The sequence below is a fragment of the Salvelinus sp. IW2-2015 genome, linkage group LG11 (assembly GCF_002910315.2).
Source record: "Salvelinus sp. IW2-2015 linkage group LG11, ASM291031v2, whole genome shotgun sequence".
In the NCBI taxonomy this organism is placed as follows: Eukaryota; Metazoa; Chordata; class Actinopteri; order Salmoniformes; family Salmonidae; genus Salvelinus; species Salvelinus sp. IW2-2015.
The window spans coordinates 9,020,244-9,038,554 of NC_036851.1; the positions used below are offsets into that span (position 1 = coordinate 9,020,244).

At 42.6% G+C, this 18,311-nt stretch overlaps 1 protein-coding gene across 1 annotated transcript in view; it reads left to right on the forward strand.

Moving 5' to 3' along the window:
* ppm1j (protein phosphatase, Mg2+/Mn2+ dependent, 1J) overlaps positions 1-18,311 on the forward strand; it is a 67,960-nt gene that overhangs the window by 42,905 nt on the left and 6,744 nt on the right. The window contains exons 2-6 of the mRNA XM_023995985.2: positions 8,575-8,692; positions 13,764-14,099; positions 14,349-14,461; positions 15,027-15,111; positions 18,052-18,170. Coding sequence (XP_023851753.1) covers positions 8,575-8,692; positions 13,764-14,099; positions 14,349-14,461; positions 15,027-15,111; positions 18,052-18,170 — 771 coding nt within the window. The remainder of the gene's footprint in view (positions 1-8,574; positions 8,693-13,763; positions 14,100-14,348; positions 14,462-15,026; positions 15,112-18,051; positions 18,171-18,311) is intronic.

An 18,311-nucleotide genomic window follows, 5' to 3' on the forward strand; every position in this document is an offset into this window, starting at 1 on the left:
AACAAACAAACCAGTTGGTTAGATATCACCCATCCTCTCTGGTGATGCATTATCTCTCCTCTATCGTATATGACTGGCATCAGGGCACAGCTGTATCAAAAAGACTCTCTCTACACTACTCTTACTACATCATTAATCCTCTCTGTAAAAGTGTTTCTGGGGATACTTTAAGGGTAATACTCCAAATTGTGCAAGATACCAGTGATTGAATCTGAAAATGTTATGTAACAGAGTGGCTTGACCCTGTTGGATCCTCGCACCGAAGTGGCAGAGAGTCATCGGTTCTCAGCTTTAATGGTACAACAGGGGTGAAACCTTTTGGCAGCCCCTCTTCGCAAGGATAATGGCTTTGCTCTAATGCAATGCATGACTTCATTCCATTTCAGTGTCCTGAAAAGTAAACACTGCAGTTGTCTGAGGTGAAGGGAGAGAGCTGGAAACTGTCCTCTGTGGACAAATAATCTTAAAGAGCGAACTCATCGATTCCCAATGTGTTTGTCTGTTGCTCATTAAGGAAAAACGAGATTTCGGTCTTGTGGGTGTTGTTATCTTTCCCTGGCAGTTGCTGTTGTTTGTCACTCTTAAGACACCGCAACAACATTCCGACTAGGCTACCGCTTCCTAGAAATAGGTTTTATTTATTCGCACCAAAGAAAATAAGTGAAAGACAAAACAGTACAGATAAACTGGTAGAAAACAGTGTGCAAACGGGCTTATATGAAAAGCACACCACATCTAAGTACAGAAATGTTTTTGTTCAATCAGCTAAGCAAAGCATATGAATTATAATTGTACATGATATAGTCAGTATACAAAAAAATACATGTTTGATTATGTGTGCATGTGTGTGAGAGTTAGCCTACATGGAGGGGATTATTTTGTAGTTTGTTCATCAGGCTGACACCCAGTGTTCTCTTGAAGTTATTGAGGGATGATGAGGTTTTGGCAATGTGAAGATATCAATTCCAGAGTATGGTACCTCTGTATCTGATAGAGAATTGACTATGTGAGGTGTGACAGAGGGGAGGCTATAGGTTTTCGCAGTGTCTTGTGTTGAAGTCAGAAGTTTATATACACCTTAGCCAAATACATTTAAACTCAGTTTCACAATTCCTGACATTTAATCCTAGTCAAAATTCCCTGTCTTAGGTCATTTAGGATCACAACTTTATTTCAAGAATGTGAAATTTTAGAATAATAGTAGAGAATTATTTCTTTCAGCTTTTATTTCTTTCATCACATTCCCAGTGGGTCAGAAGTTTACATACACTCAATTAGTATTTGGTAGCATTGCATTTAAATTGTTTAACCTGGGTCAAACATTTTGGGTAGCCTTCCACAAGCTTCCCACAATAGGTTGGGTGAATTCTGGCCCATTCCTCCTGACAGAGCTGGTGTAACTGAGTCAGGTTTGTAGGCCTCTTTCCTCGCACACGCTTTTTCAGTTCTGCCCACAAATGTTCGATAGGATTGAGGTCAGGGCTTTGTGATGGCCACTCCAATACCTTGACTTTGTTGTCCTTAAGCCATTTTGGAAGTATGCTTGTGGTCATTGTCCATTTGGAAGACCCATTTGCAACCAAGCTTTAACTTCCTGACTGAAGTCTTGAGATGTTGCTTCAATATATCCATGTAATTTTCCGTCCTCATGATGCCATCTATTTTGTGAAGTGCATCAGTCTCTCCTGCAGCAAAGCACCCCCACAACATGATGCTGCCACCTCCGTGCTTCACGGTTGGGATGGTGTTCTTCGGCTTGCAAGCCTCCCCCTTTTTCCTCCAAAACATAATGATGGTCATTATGGCCAAACAGTTCTATTTTTGTTTCATCAGACCAGAGGACATTTCTCCAAAAAGTACGATCTTTGTCCCCATGTGCAGTTGCAAACCGTAGTCTGGCTTTTCTTTTTATGGCGGTTTTGGAGCAGTGGCTTCTTCCTTGCTGAGTGGCCTTTCAGGTTATGTCGATATAGGACCCGTTTTACTGTGGATATAGATACTTTTGTACCTGTTTCCTCCAGCATCTTCACAAGGTCTTTTGCTGTTGTTCTGGGATTGATTTGCACTTTTCGCACCAAAGTACATTCATCTCTAGGAGACCGAATGAATCTCCTTCCTGAGCAGTATGACGGCTACGTGGTCCCATGGTGTTTATACTTGCGTACTATTGTTTGTACAGATGAACATGGTACCTTCAGAAGTTTGGAAATTGCTCCCAAGGATGAACCAGACTTGTGGTCTACAATTTTTTTTTCTGAGGTCTTGGCTGATTTCTTTTGATTTTCCCATGATGTCAAGCAAAGAGGCACTGAGTTTGAAGGTAGGCCTTGAAATACATCCACAGGTACACCTCCAATTCACTCAAATGATGTCAATTAGCCTATCAGAATCTTCTAAAGCCATGACATCATTTTCTGGAAATTTCCAAGCTGTTTAAAAGGCACAGTCAACTTAGTGTATGTAAACTTCTGAACCACTGGAATTGTGATACAGTGAATAAGTGAAATAATCTGTCTGTAAACAATTGTTGGAAAAATGACTTGTGTCATGCACAAAGTAGATGTCCTAACCGACTTGTCAAAACTATAGTTTGTTAACAAGAAATTTGTGGAGTGGTTGAAAAACGAGTTTTAATGACTCCAACCTAAGTGTATGTAAACTAACCCAACTTCAATTGTATAAAGATGGATTTCAGAATTAGCATGGAAGAATCCCTTGAAGGGTTTAGGTAAACTGTCTGGGAGGTATGAGTAGTTGTAGGTGCATAATTGGTGTACATTTAATGTTGTAAATAGACAAGATATTGATTTTATTAAAATAAGGTACAGTGGAGCCAGGTAATTAGAGAAGGTGGCTAGTCTTGCACATTTCTTTTGTATAATGTGTCATTTGTATAGGCTTGGGGGTAAAAGCTGTTTAGAAGCCTCTTGGACCTAGACTTGGCGCTCCAGTACCGCTTGCCATGCGGTAGCAGAGAGAACAGACTATGACTAGGGTGGCTGGGGTATTTGACAATTTTTAGGGCCTTCCTCTGACACCGCCTGGTATAGAGGTCCTGGATTGCAGGAAGCTTGGCCCCAGTGATGTACTGGGCCGTACGCACTAGGGCTGGGCGATATGGCCAAAATATCATATTGTATGTTTTTTTAAATATTTTTTATACGGTATTTTATGTTTTTGATTTATAAAAGTTATACATTTGCTTCATGAGAAGTGCATGACCCTAGGGTGGCAACACATATACTAAGTTATTTCAATGGGTCTTTCTCCATTCAAATGTTTTTTATACTGTTCAATTCAACTTCAACCTAAAATAATTTCCTGCATTTCCATAAATGTCTGCATTTCCTGCACTTATTTGAGATAATTTCCACACAAAAAAAAATACTTGGCCTTATTTTTAACCAAATGCTGAAATTGCGATTTAGATCAAAACACTTGTGAACTTTTGGAATCATAGAAATAGAATGGTTATTATAATTCTATAGTTAGAATATAAATAATAGTGGGCACTTTGAATACAGTGTTGTTTGACATGAAAACAAATGAAAATGCCATGGACGAGTTTTTGTGACAGGGTAGGAACCAAAGTGATGTTCAGTGTTTCCTAGGGGACTCTATAATCTTTGGCTACATTACATCTTTATTCATATAGCCAACATATTCATGCTTCGGCTATTCCTCTTTGATTTAGAAGATACTGTTGCACAAACAACATGCTGATTTAAGCCTCCAACAGTACTGGTACCAGGCTGTATTAGCTAGCTACGTTTGCTCCGACTCAGTACTTAGCTAGCCAGCTAACTAGTGATTAGCATTAGTGGCTAACACGATTTAGCTTAACTTGCTAAGAAAATACAAACTAGCTGTTTGCAGATGTAAATAACACAAACTCATATTGTAATGATAGAACGCTTGTGGATTTATATTAAGATCAAAGTGGAAATAACATTGTTGTCATCAACGTTGTTGCATGTGCTGCATTGACCATGCAGACTGAACAAAAGTGTCTCGTGGTCAAGCAACAACAAATGCGCTCCTTCAGTGACSGGGTGAGACTAGGTCTGTGGAAAGCGGCATTGAGAGCGGAGAGGGATGATTCAAGTAGCTAAGTAAACTATGGAAATGGACGTTACACATGGCATATCACATTTAACAAACCAAACATTAAAATACCATTATATTAGGTAAAGTAAAAACCCAAACCGGTCTGTGCATAAATATCGGTATATAGTAAAATACAGTATACCGCCCAGCCCTAGTATGCACTACCCTCTGCAGTGCCTTGCGGTCAGAGGCTGAGCAGTTGCCATAGCAGGCAGTGATGCAACCAGTCAGAATGCTCTCGATGGTGCAGCTGTAGGATCTGAGGACCCATGCCAAATATTTTCAGTCTCCTGAGGGGGAATATGTTTTGTCGTACCCTCTTCTTGACTGTCTTGGACCATGTTAGTTTGTTGGTGATGTGGACACCAAGGAACTTGAAGCTCTCAACCTGCTCCACTACAGCCCTGTCGATGAGAATGGGGGCTGCTTCCGGTACTCATTTTGCTGGAGTCCACAATCATCTTCTTAGTGTTGATCACGTTGAGGGAGAGGGTGTCCTGGAACCACACGGCTAGGTCGATCCTCCCCTATAGGCTGTCTCGTTGTGTTGTATCACAGCCTACTACCACTGTTGTCATCGGCAAACTTAATGATGGTGTTGGAAGTCGTCGCCTGGCCGTGCAGTCCATGAGTGAACAGGGAGTACAGGAGGGGTCTGAGCACGCACCCTTGAGGGGCCCCCGTGTTAGACGATCGGCGTGGCGGATGTGTGTTACCTACTCCTTACACCTGGGGCGGCCCCGTCAGGAAGTCCAGGATCCAGGTTCAGAGGGAGGTGTTTAGTCCCAGCGGTCCTTAGCTTAGTGATGAGCTTTGAGGGCACTATGGTGTTGAACGCTGAGCTGTAGTCAATGAATAGCATTCTCACATAGGTGTTCCTTTTGTCCAGGTGGAGAAGGGCAGTGTGGGAGTGCAATAGAGACTGCATCATCTGTGGATCTGTTGGGGCAGTATGCTAATTGGAGTGGGTCTAGGGTTTCTCGGGAAAATAGTGTTGATCGCGATACCGATGACCAGCCTTTCAAAAGCACTTAATCGGTACAGCAATGTGAGTGCTACGGGTGGTAGCCATTTAGAGTCGTTACCTAGTGTTCTTGGTGGTCTCGCTTGAGACATGTTGGTATTACAGACTCAGACAGGGAGAGGGTTGAAAATGTCAGTGAAGACACCTGCCAGTTGGTCAGGCGACAATGCTCAGTGTACTAGCGTGGTCTGGTAATCTCGTCTGGCCCTGCAGGCCTGTTTAAAGGCCTCTTACTCACGATACATTTACATTTACAGTTCATTATAGCAGACGCTCCTTATCCAAGATGCGACCTTACAACATTGGTGCCATTGACACCTTATGATATCCAGATGGCAACCAACCACTTTAACAATAGCTTGCATCTAACCTCATTGATTAAGGGGGGGGGGCGGTTAAGACAGGATATAACTTGTACTCCATATCTAGGCTATCTCATTAAAGAGGTGAGGGTTTTCAGGCCTGTCTCCGGAAAGGGGGTCGGTGAATTTGACTCCGCCTGACCTGGTCCGTCAGTGAGGGAGATTGTGTTCCACAATTTGGGGTGCCAGCAGAGCAGCGAAACAGTTTTTGACTGGGCCTGAGGGCGGGACAAACTAGTACTCCTCAGAGGTAGGGAAGGCAGAGGCAGCCAGAGCCGTGGAATGGAAAACGAAACGTGCCCTTGTTCTGGGCTGTCAGGCCCTGACAGAGCCTGAAGGATTACGGAGGGCCGGTTCCCCTCCACAGCTCCGTAGGCAAGCCACCATGGTCTTGTAGCGGATGCGAGCTCAACTGCGAAAGCCAGTGGAAAGACGAGCGGGAACGGAGCGCGGACACGGCCTGCAGCCGTGAGAGGAACCTTGAGCGAAAGTTGAACACCAGACGGCATGCGGCGCCCAGCCGGATATTTTCCTGGAATGCCAGTTGTAGGGTCTCTAATGGCACCAGGCAGCGGAGACCCAGCCAACAAGCGCCAGTCTGCAGTAATCCAACGGAGATCGACAAAGTGCCTGGATAATAGGACCTGCCGCCGCCTTCCTCGCGAATGACGGCGCCACGGGATCGTACTCTGCGAATGTTGTAGAGCATGAACCTACAGGAACGGGTCACCGCCTTGATGTTAGTTGAGAACGACAGGGTGTTATACATAGACTACGGTAGCTAGCTAAAATGGCATAAATGTTTAATGCTTTTCGACCTGTCCCCAAATTAATATAGTTGGTTCAGAGTTTGTTTTGATATTTCAAACTGCAGTTCCTGATCACGTGTGGGAGTACAAAATCAACACGCGCGCAATGGCGGATGCACGTGCCCAAGCGGTCTGGTCTGCATACACACCGCTCGCCATTGCAAAATAAATGTACACATACATGTTATTCAATCATTGCACCCACACGCATCTGCGTAGCCAGGCGCTAAAATATAACTTTGTTCTATTTGTGACGCTTGATACGCTGCAAGTCCCGCCTTTCCCATCTCATTGGTTTTTAGGAGCATATACCCACGTGCCATCTACTTATTAGTTTTTAAGAGCATATACCCACGTGGGTGATTGAAAGATGAACTGCGGTCCACATTCCAGTCGGTAGTGGTAATGCACCTTAAAGTTGGTTGCCAACTGCCATATAATGTCCAAAAAAGAAGAAGCCTGAAGGCGGAGAGATTACTAGAGACAAACTCGGTTTACCCTTTTATCTGTGGATTAATTGTTAGAGTAGAGGACCTTGTGCATTTCAGGTAAAATAACAACCCAATGTTTATATCCCAGGACAAATTAGCAAGCAACAGCAAGCTTACTAGCTAAATTGCCATAAATGTTTAATGCTTTTCGACCTGTCCCCAAATTAATGAAGTTGGTTCAGAGTTTGTTTTGATATTTCAACCTGCCTGTCCTGATCAAGTCTGGTGTGGATAGACTAAAATCTAGTTGTGGACACACGCGCGCGAGCAGTTTGGTCAGCATTTCTACATTTCAAAAATGTGTATGAAAACTAGTAGTGAACTGTAGACTGTCGACTCTGCTGCTATATATTACCAGAGTGTGCGTATGTCTGCCAGTGTTTCATAGCGAATCATGTTACAAAACAGGATGCTCACGAATGGGTTTGGAATATTGACAAGTGGCAGTTGGGATACAAGTGTGCATCGTCTCAATTGTCATTTTGCACAAAATAGTGGCAGACTCAGTGCTTTACATGGGCAGGAGGTCATAGAACTGGGTACTGGCACCTCATATTTTCTACTAGCCTACCTCTGTTCCTGCATCTCTTATATAATATTAGCTAAAAAGTATTATGGAGTTCCTGCATCTAAATATAAATAGTACCAGCACCCAAAATGAGTAGGCTACCGGCACCTGTTTCAGTCAAAATCAAGCACTGGTCAGACTCGAGTGACCACTACACATCAGCAAGTGGCCACTCCATAAAGGGTTCAGGGGCTAAGTGTTCTTTCAACAACATTGGCGACGCGTTTTCTTATGTAAACAAGTCCAAGGCGCTTGTTATGCCCAATAATCCCGTGTTATTGGGCATAATCAAAATAAAAATCCAACCCCATGTAAGTCATGACGAACACGGTTACACAAGTATCACAAATCTCTGTTTTGGAATATACTACCTTTATGACCCAAATAATCCTACTTTTTGTAAATTTTAGCTCTGGTATAAATGTTTCTGACTCGTATCGATGCCACGGGCTGTTTTCAACGAGAGAAGTTGGTTCTTGCGCTCAGATGCCCTTTAAAAGATCTATATCTAATACATGTTAATGGATGGTATAATATTAGCTAACGTAATATTACACAAGTATGAGCAAAAAGCACTACCTCTTCCACCACTCCTCAGACTACTGCAGTGTCTACTCCCCATTCTGTACAGCCACTGGTCCACTGAGATGGTCATAATATGAAGTCATGCTTTATAAAGCCATTATCATTAGGGATAGGCCAGTAATGAAAACACTTCATTCCAGTCGCGGTCCTGCAGCTTCCCTAAGCACTACCCACTGGGCACAGACGTCAGTTCAACGTCTAGTTTTGCTTTACATTTGGTTGAGTTCAACAAAACATTTCACCATGTCGTTGGATTTTAGGTTAAAAAAAATATGAAATTCCCTTACATTGCTGAGTTTTTTCAAATCAAATCCATTTTCCACATTGATTCAACGTCATCACATTGAATGTTTTTGTTAAAATGACGTGGAAACATTGATTCATCCAGTTTTTGCCCAGTGGGTATGTGCTTCCTTATGTTTTGTACATAAATCGTAACATTACCATCTCCCCATGATAAAATGAAACAATGTCTGCCACTCTGATATGCTCTGAACACTGATTTATCTGAGACACACCTTGGTTGGGTGTTTTCTTCTGTCCATCACCTGAACCAGGGGGATGCATATATATATTTTATTATAGATGTATGATCTCCCCATACCTTATCTACCCCCATTCCCCTCAGGACCATCAATGCTGGGAAGAGCATGCTGAATGAGGACCAGGCGTCCTGTGAGCTGCTGTACGTGAAGAGGCTGAGCAACAAAAAACAGCGTAACTCCACACTGCTGGACGACAATGGGGTGAGAATCATTGGAATCATAGAATTATGAGAATCAGTTCTAGTAATTATATAAGTAGAACACTGGTAAGGCTCATTGACTGGGTCTACAGCACTACTATAGGACAGAGGGTAAAGCATACCAGCCTGGTCTGATAGACTAGACATAACATAGTAAATGTAAATCCAGGACATCCAAATTGGTATGATAAGTTATGGTATGGTTAAATAAGACAGATAGGTACTTAATGCAAAAATGAAAGTAGGGTGGTTGGTGGACGGATGGCATAACGCGAATGTCTAGCAACCCAAAGGTTTCGAGTTCGAATCAAATAACAGACAACTTTAGCATTTTAGCAACTAGTTAGAATGTTAGCTAACCCTAACCTTAACCCTCCCACTACCCTAACCTTAACCCTTTTCACGAGTGAATTCCAAATATCTCTAACGATTGCTCCATCGTGAGTTTTTTTTTTTATGCATGTGATGTCAGAATATACTCACTGTTCCATGTGATTGTTAAACAACAGGACAGTTAACCCATGCTGCCCTCAAACCAAAGCACGCTGTCTGCTAATTATCTATAGGCTGTGTTTCAAATTGCCATTTCAAATTATTTTCTAACAGTTTGAATTGAGGTGTGCTCCCCCTCCTCATTAATTCACATAGAAGTAGCCCATTTCACTGTTGACAACAATTTAAGTTTGAGGCATCACTGAGCCGGACAAACTTCTCTCTTCGACGAGGGATCAAGTACCCAGACATTTGCACATCTCCAGTCAGAACAGAATGCTGTATATTTCCCTGGCACATTTTCCAGCTGGCGCCCGCATTGCCTTCATTGTTGTTTTCCTTACTTATAATAACTTTGGCCATGTGTGTTCCAGTCAAATGAAGTGCATTATTATGTTATCATTATAGTTTATGTATATTGTGTTGTCTCTACTGTAGCACACCATATGTATGTATGGAGCATAATGCATTTACTGTTTTATTCACGTTTTCAAGTACTGTTGACAAATCATGCTTTCCAATTATTGCATAGATTAATGGACACATGCACGTGTATAAAATACTTTTTTGAAGGTTGTACTGATTATGATGAGCTAATGCTAAGCTGATTGCCAGTTAAGTGTGGCGCCATGTTTGTTGACATCATACAATGCATTCTGTTTGTCACGTAAATGCCTGTCAGACCAAAGATGTTATAATAAAATGATCGAGTAAACTTCCAGAAGTGAATGATGGTAGATGACACACCACCTTCAACATGCATACTGCAAACAGACCAAACTCATCTTGTAACCTCTTATCTTTGGTTTGCACACATMAAAAAAAATGGCAGCACCATAAACTACCCATCGTTGGATTACTTTAAATTCTTAGAAAGTGTTTTACTCAATTATTTCATTCACTCACCCGTGATGCGATGAATTGTAAATAGTAATTGATATTAGCTAATTCAGATTATGGTTCATGTCAGCCGAGAGTTAGCTAAATATGACCGCTTGTGTTAGGTCACTCTTTCCTCAGTTAGCGCTACGACTTATGTAGCCTACATTTTCTGGGTTGAATGAGATTTGTGCTATGCTGTCGCCATTGCTGTGAATATCTGAACATTGCATCCACAAATTAACTGCTCACATTGAAGACATAACGTTGTAAAGACGGTTTGTGCAAAATGTTTCTGGAGAAAAACAGTGGCCACCTCAAACGCTGACTGTTGCGTCAATCTTAACTGGACGTTCTAATCACGCCGGTTGGAGTGACCACTGTAGAATGATCACACCCGTGTGTTCGTACGTGTCAAAGGGTTAACCTAACTCCCAAACTTAACCCTAACCATAATCCCTAGCCTCAGCTAACATTAGCCTGCTAGCTAGCATTTGTAACATATCATATGTTTTGCAAATTCCTAACATATAATCCGATTTATAATTCGTGACATATCGTACGAAATGGGTGATGGAAATCCCTAAATTTATACATACCRTACGAARTGTAACATATSATACTAAATGGCTGGTCATGGATTTATGTACAGAATAATACRAAATGCTCTGAGACCAGGTTGGGCATATGACCATCCTGGTCCAATGTTTGTTTTGTTATGGACTGCCCTCATTAAGATGGGACCWTTGGTGACACGCTGCACTGCAGCAAGGTTTTCACAGGTCTCGCTCTCTCTAATAAAACCATCTCTGTTTAAATGTCTCCAGACATCACTGGGTAGCTGGGGATTCATTTTTTACTCCTGACAAAGAAAAGACAATTTGATTAAGACATTGACCATTGTGTGCTGCTATATTTAGAAACAGCTTTCTGTGGGTCCGTAGAGCAGCTACCGCCCCCTAGCACACAAAATCAAAAACCCACTCACTCAGATTGCCCCATAATCTCTCAAATGTRTTTACACAGCAGTCTATAGTATACAGTATTGTACTGGGTCTGTGCTATGTCCGGTCAATCCCTCCAGTCCTTCTGGTGGCCCCGCAACCCCCTCCCCTCCTGTATTCTCCATGTTTACCCTCCATGTTGTCCCTCCTGTTAATTAAATTACATCATCTCTTCTGTGCCCCTCCTCCACTCTAGTCTAGTAAGAGGTCAACAGATGCCCCATACTGCTATCTATTCTGTGGATTGGGCTCTACAGTAGATATGCTCTAACTGTCTAACGGGACACTATTACTGTACTAAACACTTTTACTTCTTGGCATAGATGTAAAGGAAGACAGTATAGGTGAGAAGTAAGATTCACCCGATWGGTGGACATCTTGTTAGTGGGATTTACTGCCACGATGAAATCCTGTGGAATATTCACTGTCTTAATCCAGCACAGTAACTGCTGTCATTGAGCACATATTTACAGTGATAGTGTCATAAAGTAAGAAATATTATTAGCGATTTTAGTGGTGGGGCAAACTCGAAAACAATTGTTGCAATGCATTCCAGCAAAGCCACTACGCAACACAACACTAAACAATACATKAATTGCACTMTAACGGTGACAAATGGCGCCAACAAACTGTTAGGTTTGACTTCTTTAAACAAATGTGGTTTCTACTGATAACTGAGATGTACAAACTMTGGCATAAGGGGACGATGACCGAATAAGAGGCAATCCGTAATTTCGATTAAGACATTAATAAGCGAGCTAGGACGGACGTAGTCAATATAACTATTTGTTCAGCASTATTGAAATGGGCCGTTCTTACAGTATTCTCCCTGTACGCCACCAAGTCAGAACCGTAGGATAAATAAAGKGGGCATATAAGCAGACAATGAAAGCTCTTACAATATTCGATGATTACATTTCTCTAAAACAGGCTATAGGCTACATGTGCACCACCAAACCAGAACAGTAGGCTAAGTTAATAGGGGGAAAGGGACCAAATTATTAGGGCGAGGCACATGGACTACTAACAGCTTACTACACAACATACACTTAGTATTACTTTCTTAGCTACAGTATACATATCTCCTGGCACATTACATTATTTATGCAGCAAGACATTTTTGGACCTTGTYSTGCTGTGCTCACTTAAACAGGAAGGTGGCGTGGCGGTCCTTCTTGTGGGCAAATGTTACCATCAAACTKAAATCAAAGTTTGSCATTCTCTGGATTTATGGTGCTTAAAGACAACTGGGAACTCTGGGGGGAAAAAACAAAGTTGAATCATGACATCAGTGATCTTCAGGTTCGGASCTCTAGAAAGTGGCCTGAGGTCCTGACTTGGAATTCCGAGTTGGATGACCATTCAAAACATGTTTTMCCAGTCAGAGCWAATTTTTTCTGAGTTCCGAGTTTCCAGTTGTTAAGAAAGTGGCARAAGTCATGCTGGATTGACAGCATGGCCAATGTATTCAACCTTTTCTGGCCCATGGTGTGTTGTGCATGTTTATCCTTTTAAGCTTAGAMAAGAGACCCTTAAACCCAGACTTGGACCTCACACCCACTCCGCTGAATAGCAGGCTATTGATTGCTTTGCAACGCTTGCAGTTAGCCACTGAATTCTTCCAAACCACTCATTGTTGAATTTGCAATTTCCAACTTGTTGYGTAATGTTTGTCCAATGAGCACCGATACRTTTCATCTATAATTTCTCTTTATGTGACAAGGTTTGAAAAGGATTTGCCAATAGATTGTCAACTTGATTCATGATGATGACTGCTTGTCGAGCTTGTTAGCTACGATTTTGAAAGTATGATGTGGACATGATCCGTCCAATCAAAGCTAAGGTAGATATAACGTGATTTTATCTGTGGCCTTCTTGGATGGGCACTTTAATGTAACTCTATGGCAGCACCCAAGGGGCTTGAATTTGAGCTTTCCCCGTAGACTTTGCATTGACTTCGTGTCCCCATGAGTGACAGAACACTGAGCCAATCATGGCGCAACAAGAGAACATTACCAACCCCTATGCTCTGTATTTTCCACTGGATGCCCCACCAYYACAGAAAACACTGAGCTGAAACACGTGCATTTGAGCTGCCTTACAAACATCGTCAAGCTTTYTTGAGTATGTGGCTTTATTAACTCAATTATTATAATGGTTTACATTGTTTGCAAACTGATGCGACACGTATTAAATGCCAAAATAACATGCGAAACAGGCAAAAAATAGATATACGGGGCATTCGGAAAGTTTTCAGGACCCTTGACCTTTTTCACATTTTGATTTGTTTAACACTTTTTTGGTTACTTCCATATCTATTATTTAATAGTTTTGATGTCTTCACTATTATTCTACAATGTAGAAAATAGTAMAAATAAAGAGAAACACTTGAATGAGTAGGTGTGTCCAAACTTTTGACTGGTGCTGTATATATTTYTTTAGCTAAACAGGTGAGGCTCAAAWCAGAATGGATGAGAAGTATTCCCATCCATTCTCTGACAGAAATGTCCTTTAGGCATTCTCTGAGTTTGTCATTCTCATCGAGATAAACTCTTGCAAGAAAGACCTGTTAAAGAGACTGAATCCCTGGCCAGTGTTGTATTTCCTGCTATTTCTYTCCTTTCTTACTGTTAGCCTGTCTATTGATATATTTAAAATGCATGTTTGATATGATTTCATTTGCTCAACCTTTTCCAGGACGGCACAGGGATCCCACTGCAGTACTGGGGCGTGTTCGACGGCCATGCAGGTTCAGGGTGTGCCATCATGGCATCTAAACTCCTCCATCGCCTCATCAGAGACAGACTGGGGGACATCGCCCACCTGCTGGAGAACCCCTCCGTGACRGCCCCTATCTGCCTGGCCAAGAACGGCAGCCCCTACCAGCTGGAGGTGAAGAAGGGAGCAAATTCCACCCAGGACCCAGAGGACCCTAATGCCATCACTGACTCCTCCATCCGCTTCCACATGGAAAAGACTGTCAGTCTGGAGAGTCTGATCATGGGCATCATAGAAAACGCCTTCAAACAGATGGTAARACACRGGCGAACGCTAACGGCATATCAYCTTAAAGTTGTGAAATAGTGTTMTACTCGTCTCAGCGAATCCTGGGCGTCCAAGAGAAAATTTGGTTTCCAGAATCAAATGCACAGATTTATTTTTAGGCAGTCTATCTGTCAATAATTGTAAACATTTCATGTTAAGTATAACCTCATCGTAGGGCTGCTAACTTCCTTCTATTACCCAATGAGTGAATAACCTTTTGTTTCCGGTTGATTACAGGATGAACTGATAGAGAAAGAGAAGACGTCCTTTACCATCTCTGGTGGATGTTGTGCCTTGGCTGCCATCCATTTRATGGGGAAGCTCTATGTTGCCAATGCAGGAGACAGCAGGTAGGTCAACTGCAGGTCAAACTCTAATAGCAGCAGATTGATTAATGCCCATAATGACTAATGTATTACAGGCCTACTTGTTGTACATATTCAATTCAATGTTTTCAATGCAGAGTTGAATGACTGAAAGAGAGGTTAAAGGAAGTGACACAACATGATGCCCATAGCCGTTGATTCAAAGAAAGCTGTCCCCGTTGGTCATGCTCAAATTCTCAAACAGCAGWTCTTATGACCTCTGCTGGCCGCTCTTTGTACGGCAACACCATTCATCATGTACTGTAAACTCCTGGTAGAATATGCCCATAARCACAGATCTAGGATTGGTATAGTGTTTTCAAATGTTAACCTCAACCMTTAGGGGGGAACAATTTGACTTTAGATCAGTGTCTTGGAGCACTAATCCTCTAACATGCTGTGCTGACCCTCTTAACCCCAATTTGTCTGTCCTGAGTGTCCTCCTGATATGGAGTCACATTATGGTGCCTGTCTTTRTACAGTACGTTGTCCCTCCCATATAAATAGAATCACTACTCATTCTACTTTGGTTCTTACTCTGTTTCTACAGAGCCATCATCATCCGTAACAATGAGGTCATCCCCATGTCCAACGAGTTCACGCCCGAGTCCGAGAGGCAGCGCCTGCAGTATCTGGTGAGGACGGGGTTAATGCATTTATATATGTTTTCCTTATTAAAAAAAGAAAGAAGAAGATTTGACTCATGAATTAAAGTGTCAGATGTTTCCAGACTTTAGAGGTCTGAAAACATATGACAAACTTTGGTTGGAAAGTGTAATGTCCCTTTAACCAGGTGAGTCCCATCACCACGAGATACGAGTAGCTTTTTCAAGGGTGCCTTGGCCAAGAGGAAGATGCACGGGGGAGGGAGGGTATTGTTATTTAATGTATGATTCARACTACATCTTTATTCATTGACTGTCTGTTGGTCTAAATTAAGCTGGAGTGGGTGGCTGTGTGGGAGAGTGGTGGAACCCTCAGGGCAAGGGATGAAAAGTACCAAGTTTGTGTTTCACAGTTATATAATGTTCTACTGTCACTTTTCCTACTGCTATGATACTTCCTTTAGGATATGTTTGTTGCTCCATTTACACTAAAAAGATACACTACATGACCAAAAGTATGTGGACACCTGCTCGTCGAACATCTCATTCCAAAGTCATCAGCATTAATATGGAGTTGGTCCCCCCCTTTGCTSCTATAACAGCCTCCACTTTTCTGGGAAGGCTTCCCACTAGATGTTGGAACTAGGGATGCACGATATATCAGAAGCGGMCGATATTAGATAAAAATGCCAACAATCGGCCCGATGTCTAGTTTAACGCCGATGTGTAAAATCAATGTCAAAGCTGACGTGCATACCTATATAACGTAGGTCGATGACGTAATGACGCCACAAGAAATATAGTGCTACACGTGCAACACAGCATTCCTAACCTAGCCCACAATGTCTGCTGTGTGGATCGAGCAGTCAACAAATTGAGCAGTCATTTGAAAGAGTAAGAAAATTTCAGCRAGACAACTCAAAAGGCGAAATCCATTAAACACCAAGATAATGGAATTCATTGCCCTTGACAATCAACCGTTCTCTGTCGTGGATGATGTTGGCTTTTACCGACTGGTCGAGCACCGGTACACACTACCAAGTAGGCGCAATTTTTCAGATGTTGCCCTACCGGAGTTACACAGTATTGTTGAAACTCACATCCATGAGCTACTTGCTACTAGCTTCACGACTGACATTTGGACCAGCAATGTCAGCCCCATGWGCATTATGAGTCTGACAGCACAGTGGGTCGACGAGGATTTCGTACTGAGGAAAGTCGTATGGCATGCTCAAGAATGTGCTGGTTCTCATACYGCTGCTGCCATTTCAATGGCATTTGAGAACATGTTTGAAACATGAACACACTCCCTCATTGGAACAACTGACTCGAGAAATATGCTCAACTGTGTCTGCAGCAGACCTGATACCCTGTCATGGCATTGAAACGCCTGCTCAACAAAAATGCCAGCACAGACCGTCGGGTTAACTTGGAAAAGTACTCTCCTACAGGCTGTGTACCACCATGCTCAATGCTAGGTACAAGGACCGCTACTTCGATGCAGACAAGAAACAGGGTTTACGTGAAATGTTGTTACAGCCACAGCTGGACAAGATGGAAATGGACACAGTGACARTGCGCAMCGAGGAAAAGAGGCCACGGACAGACAGAGCTGAAACTCCATGCTTGACATGTATGATGAAATCCTGGTTGAGACTGAACAAATGAACAACGAAACAGCACAGCAAGTAAGTGAAAGAAATAGGTTTTGATTAGGGGCTCAAGTGGCGCAGCGGTCTAAGGCACTGCATCTCAGTGCTAGAAGCATTACGACAGACACACTGGTTCGACTCCAGGCTGTATCACAGCCGGCTGTAAATGCCAACAAAATTAATTTTTGGTCAGTGTGTGTGTGTGTGATTTTACTATTTAACTGTAATAAAATGCTTAAAAGGGAGCAAAAATTTTAAATAACGGTCATCGGTATGTCGGTGCATCCCTAGTTGGAACATTGCTGCGGGGACTTGCTTYCATTCAGCCACAAAAGTATTAGTGAGATCKGGCACTGATGTTGGGCGATTAGGCCTGGCTCGCAGTCGCATTCCAATTCATCCCAAACGTGTTCGRTGTGGTTGAGGTCAGGGCTCTTTGCAGGCCAGTCAAACTCTTCCACACTGATCTCGACAAACCATTTCTGTATGGACCTCGCTTTGTGCATGGGGGAATTGTCATGCTGAAACAGGAAAGAGCCTTCCCCAAACTGTTGCCACAAAGTTKGAAGCACAGAATCATCTAGAATGTCATTGTATGCTGTAGCATTAAGATTTCCCTTCACTGGAACTAAGGGGCCTAGCCAGAACCATGAAAAACAGCTCCAAWCCATTATTTCTCCTTCACCAAACTTTACAGTTGGCACTACGCATTCAGGCAGATAGCGTTCTCCTGGCATCCGCCAAACCCAGCTTTGTCCATCCAGATGGTGAAGCGTGATTCATCACTCCAGAGAACGCATTTCCACTGCTCCAGAATCCAATGGCAGCGAGCTTTACAACCAGAGGACAGACGATTTTTATGCGCTTCAGCACTTGTCGGTCCCGTTCTGTGACATAGCGTGGCCTACAACTTTGTGGTTGAGCCATTGTTGCTCCTAGACGTTTCCATTTCACAATAACAGCACTTACAGTTGCTAGAGGCAGGGCAGAAATGTRACGAACTGACTTGTTGGAAAGGTGGCATCCTATGACAGTGCCACGTTGAAAGTCCCTGAGCTCTTCAGTAAGACCATTCTACTGCCAATGTTTGTCTATGGAGATTGTATGCATGCTCGATTTTATACACCTGTCGATTKTATACACCTGTCAGCAACGGGTGAGGCTGAAATAGACAAATCCCCTAATTTGAAGCGATATCCACATACTTTTGTATATATAGTGTATGATTCGTAAGAGCCATTTCGTCACAAGTCAATTTGACATGACAGTTTGCTATGCATAGTTTTGTCAACGTTCGCTCTGCTCTGTGTCCCTGCAGGGCTTCCTGAGACCGGAGCTGCTTGGGAATGAGTTCACACACTTGGAGTTCCCTCGCAGAATCCAGCACAAGGAGCTGAGCAAGAAGATGCTCTTCAGGGACCACACAATGAACGGCTGGTAAATTACAGCTATTGTCTAACATATGGGGTTCGATTTGTTACTTTTCGGTCCATTGTATTTTTAATGGTAAGGGCCAGGAGTTTTTACAGACCAYATAACCTGACCAGGAAAACGTGTTGCCCTATAAAAGCCTCTGAC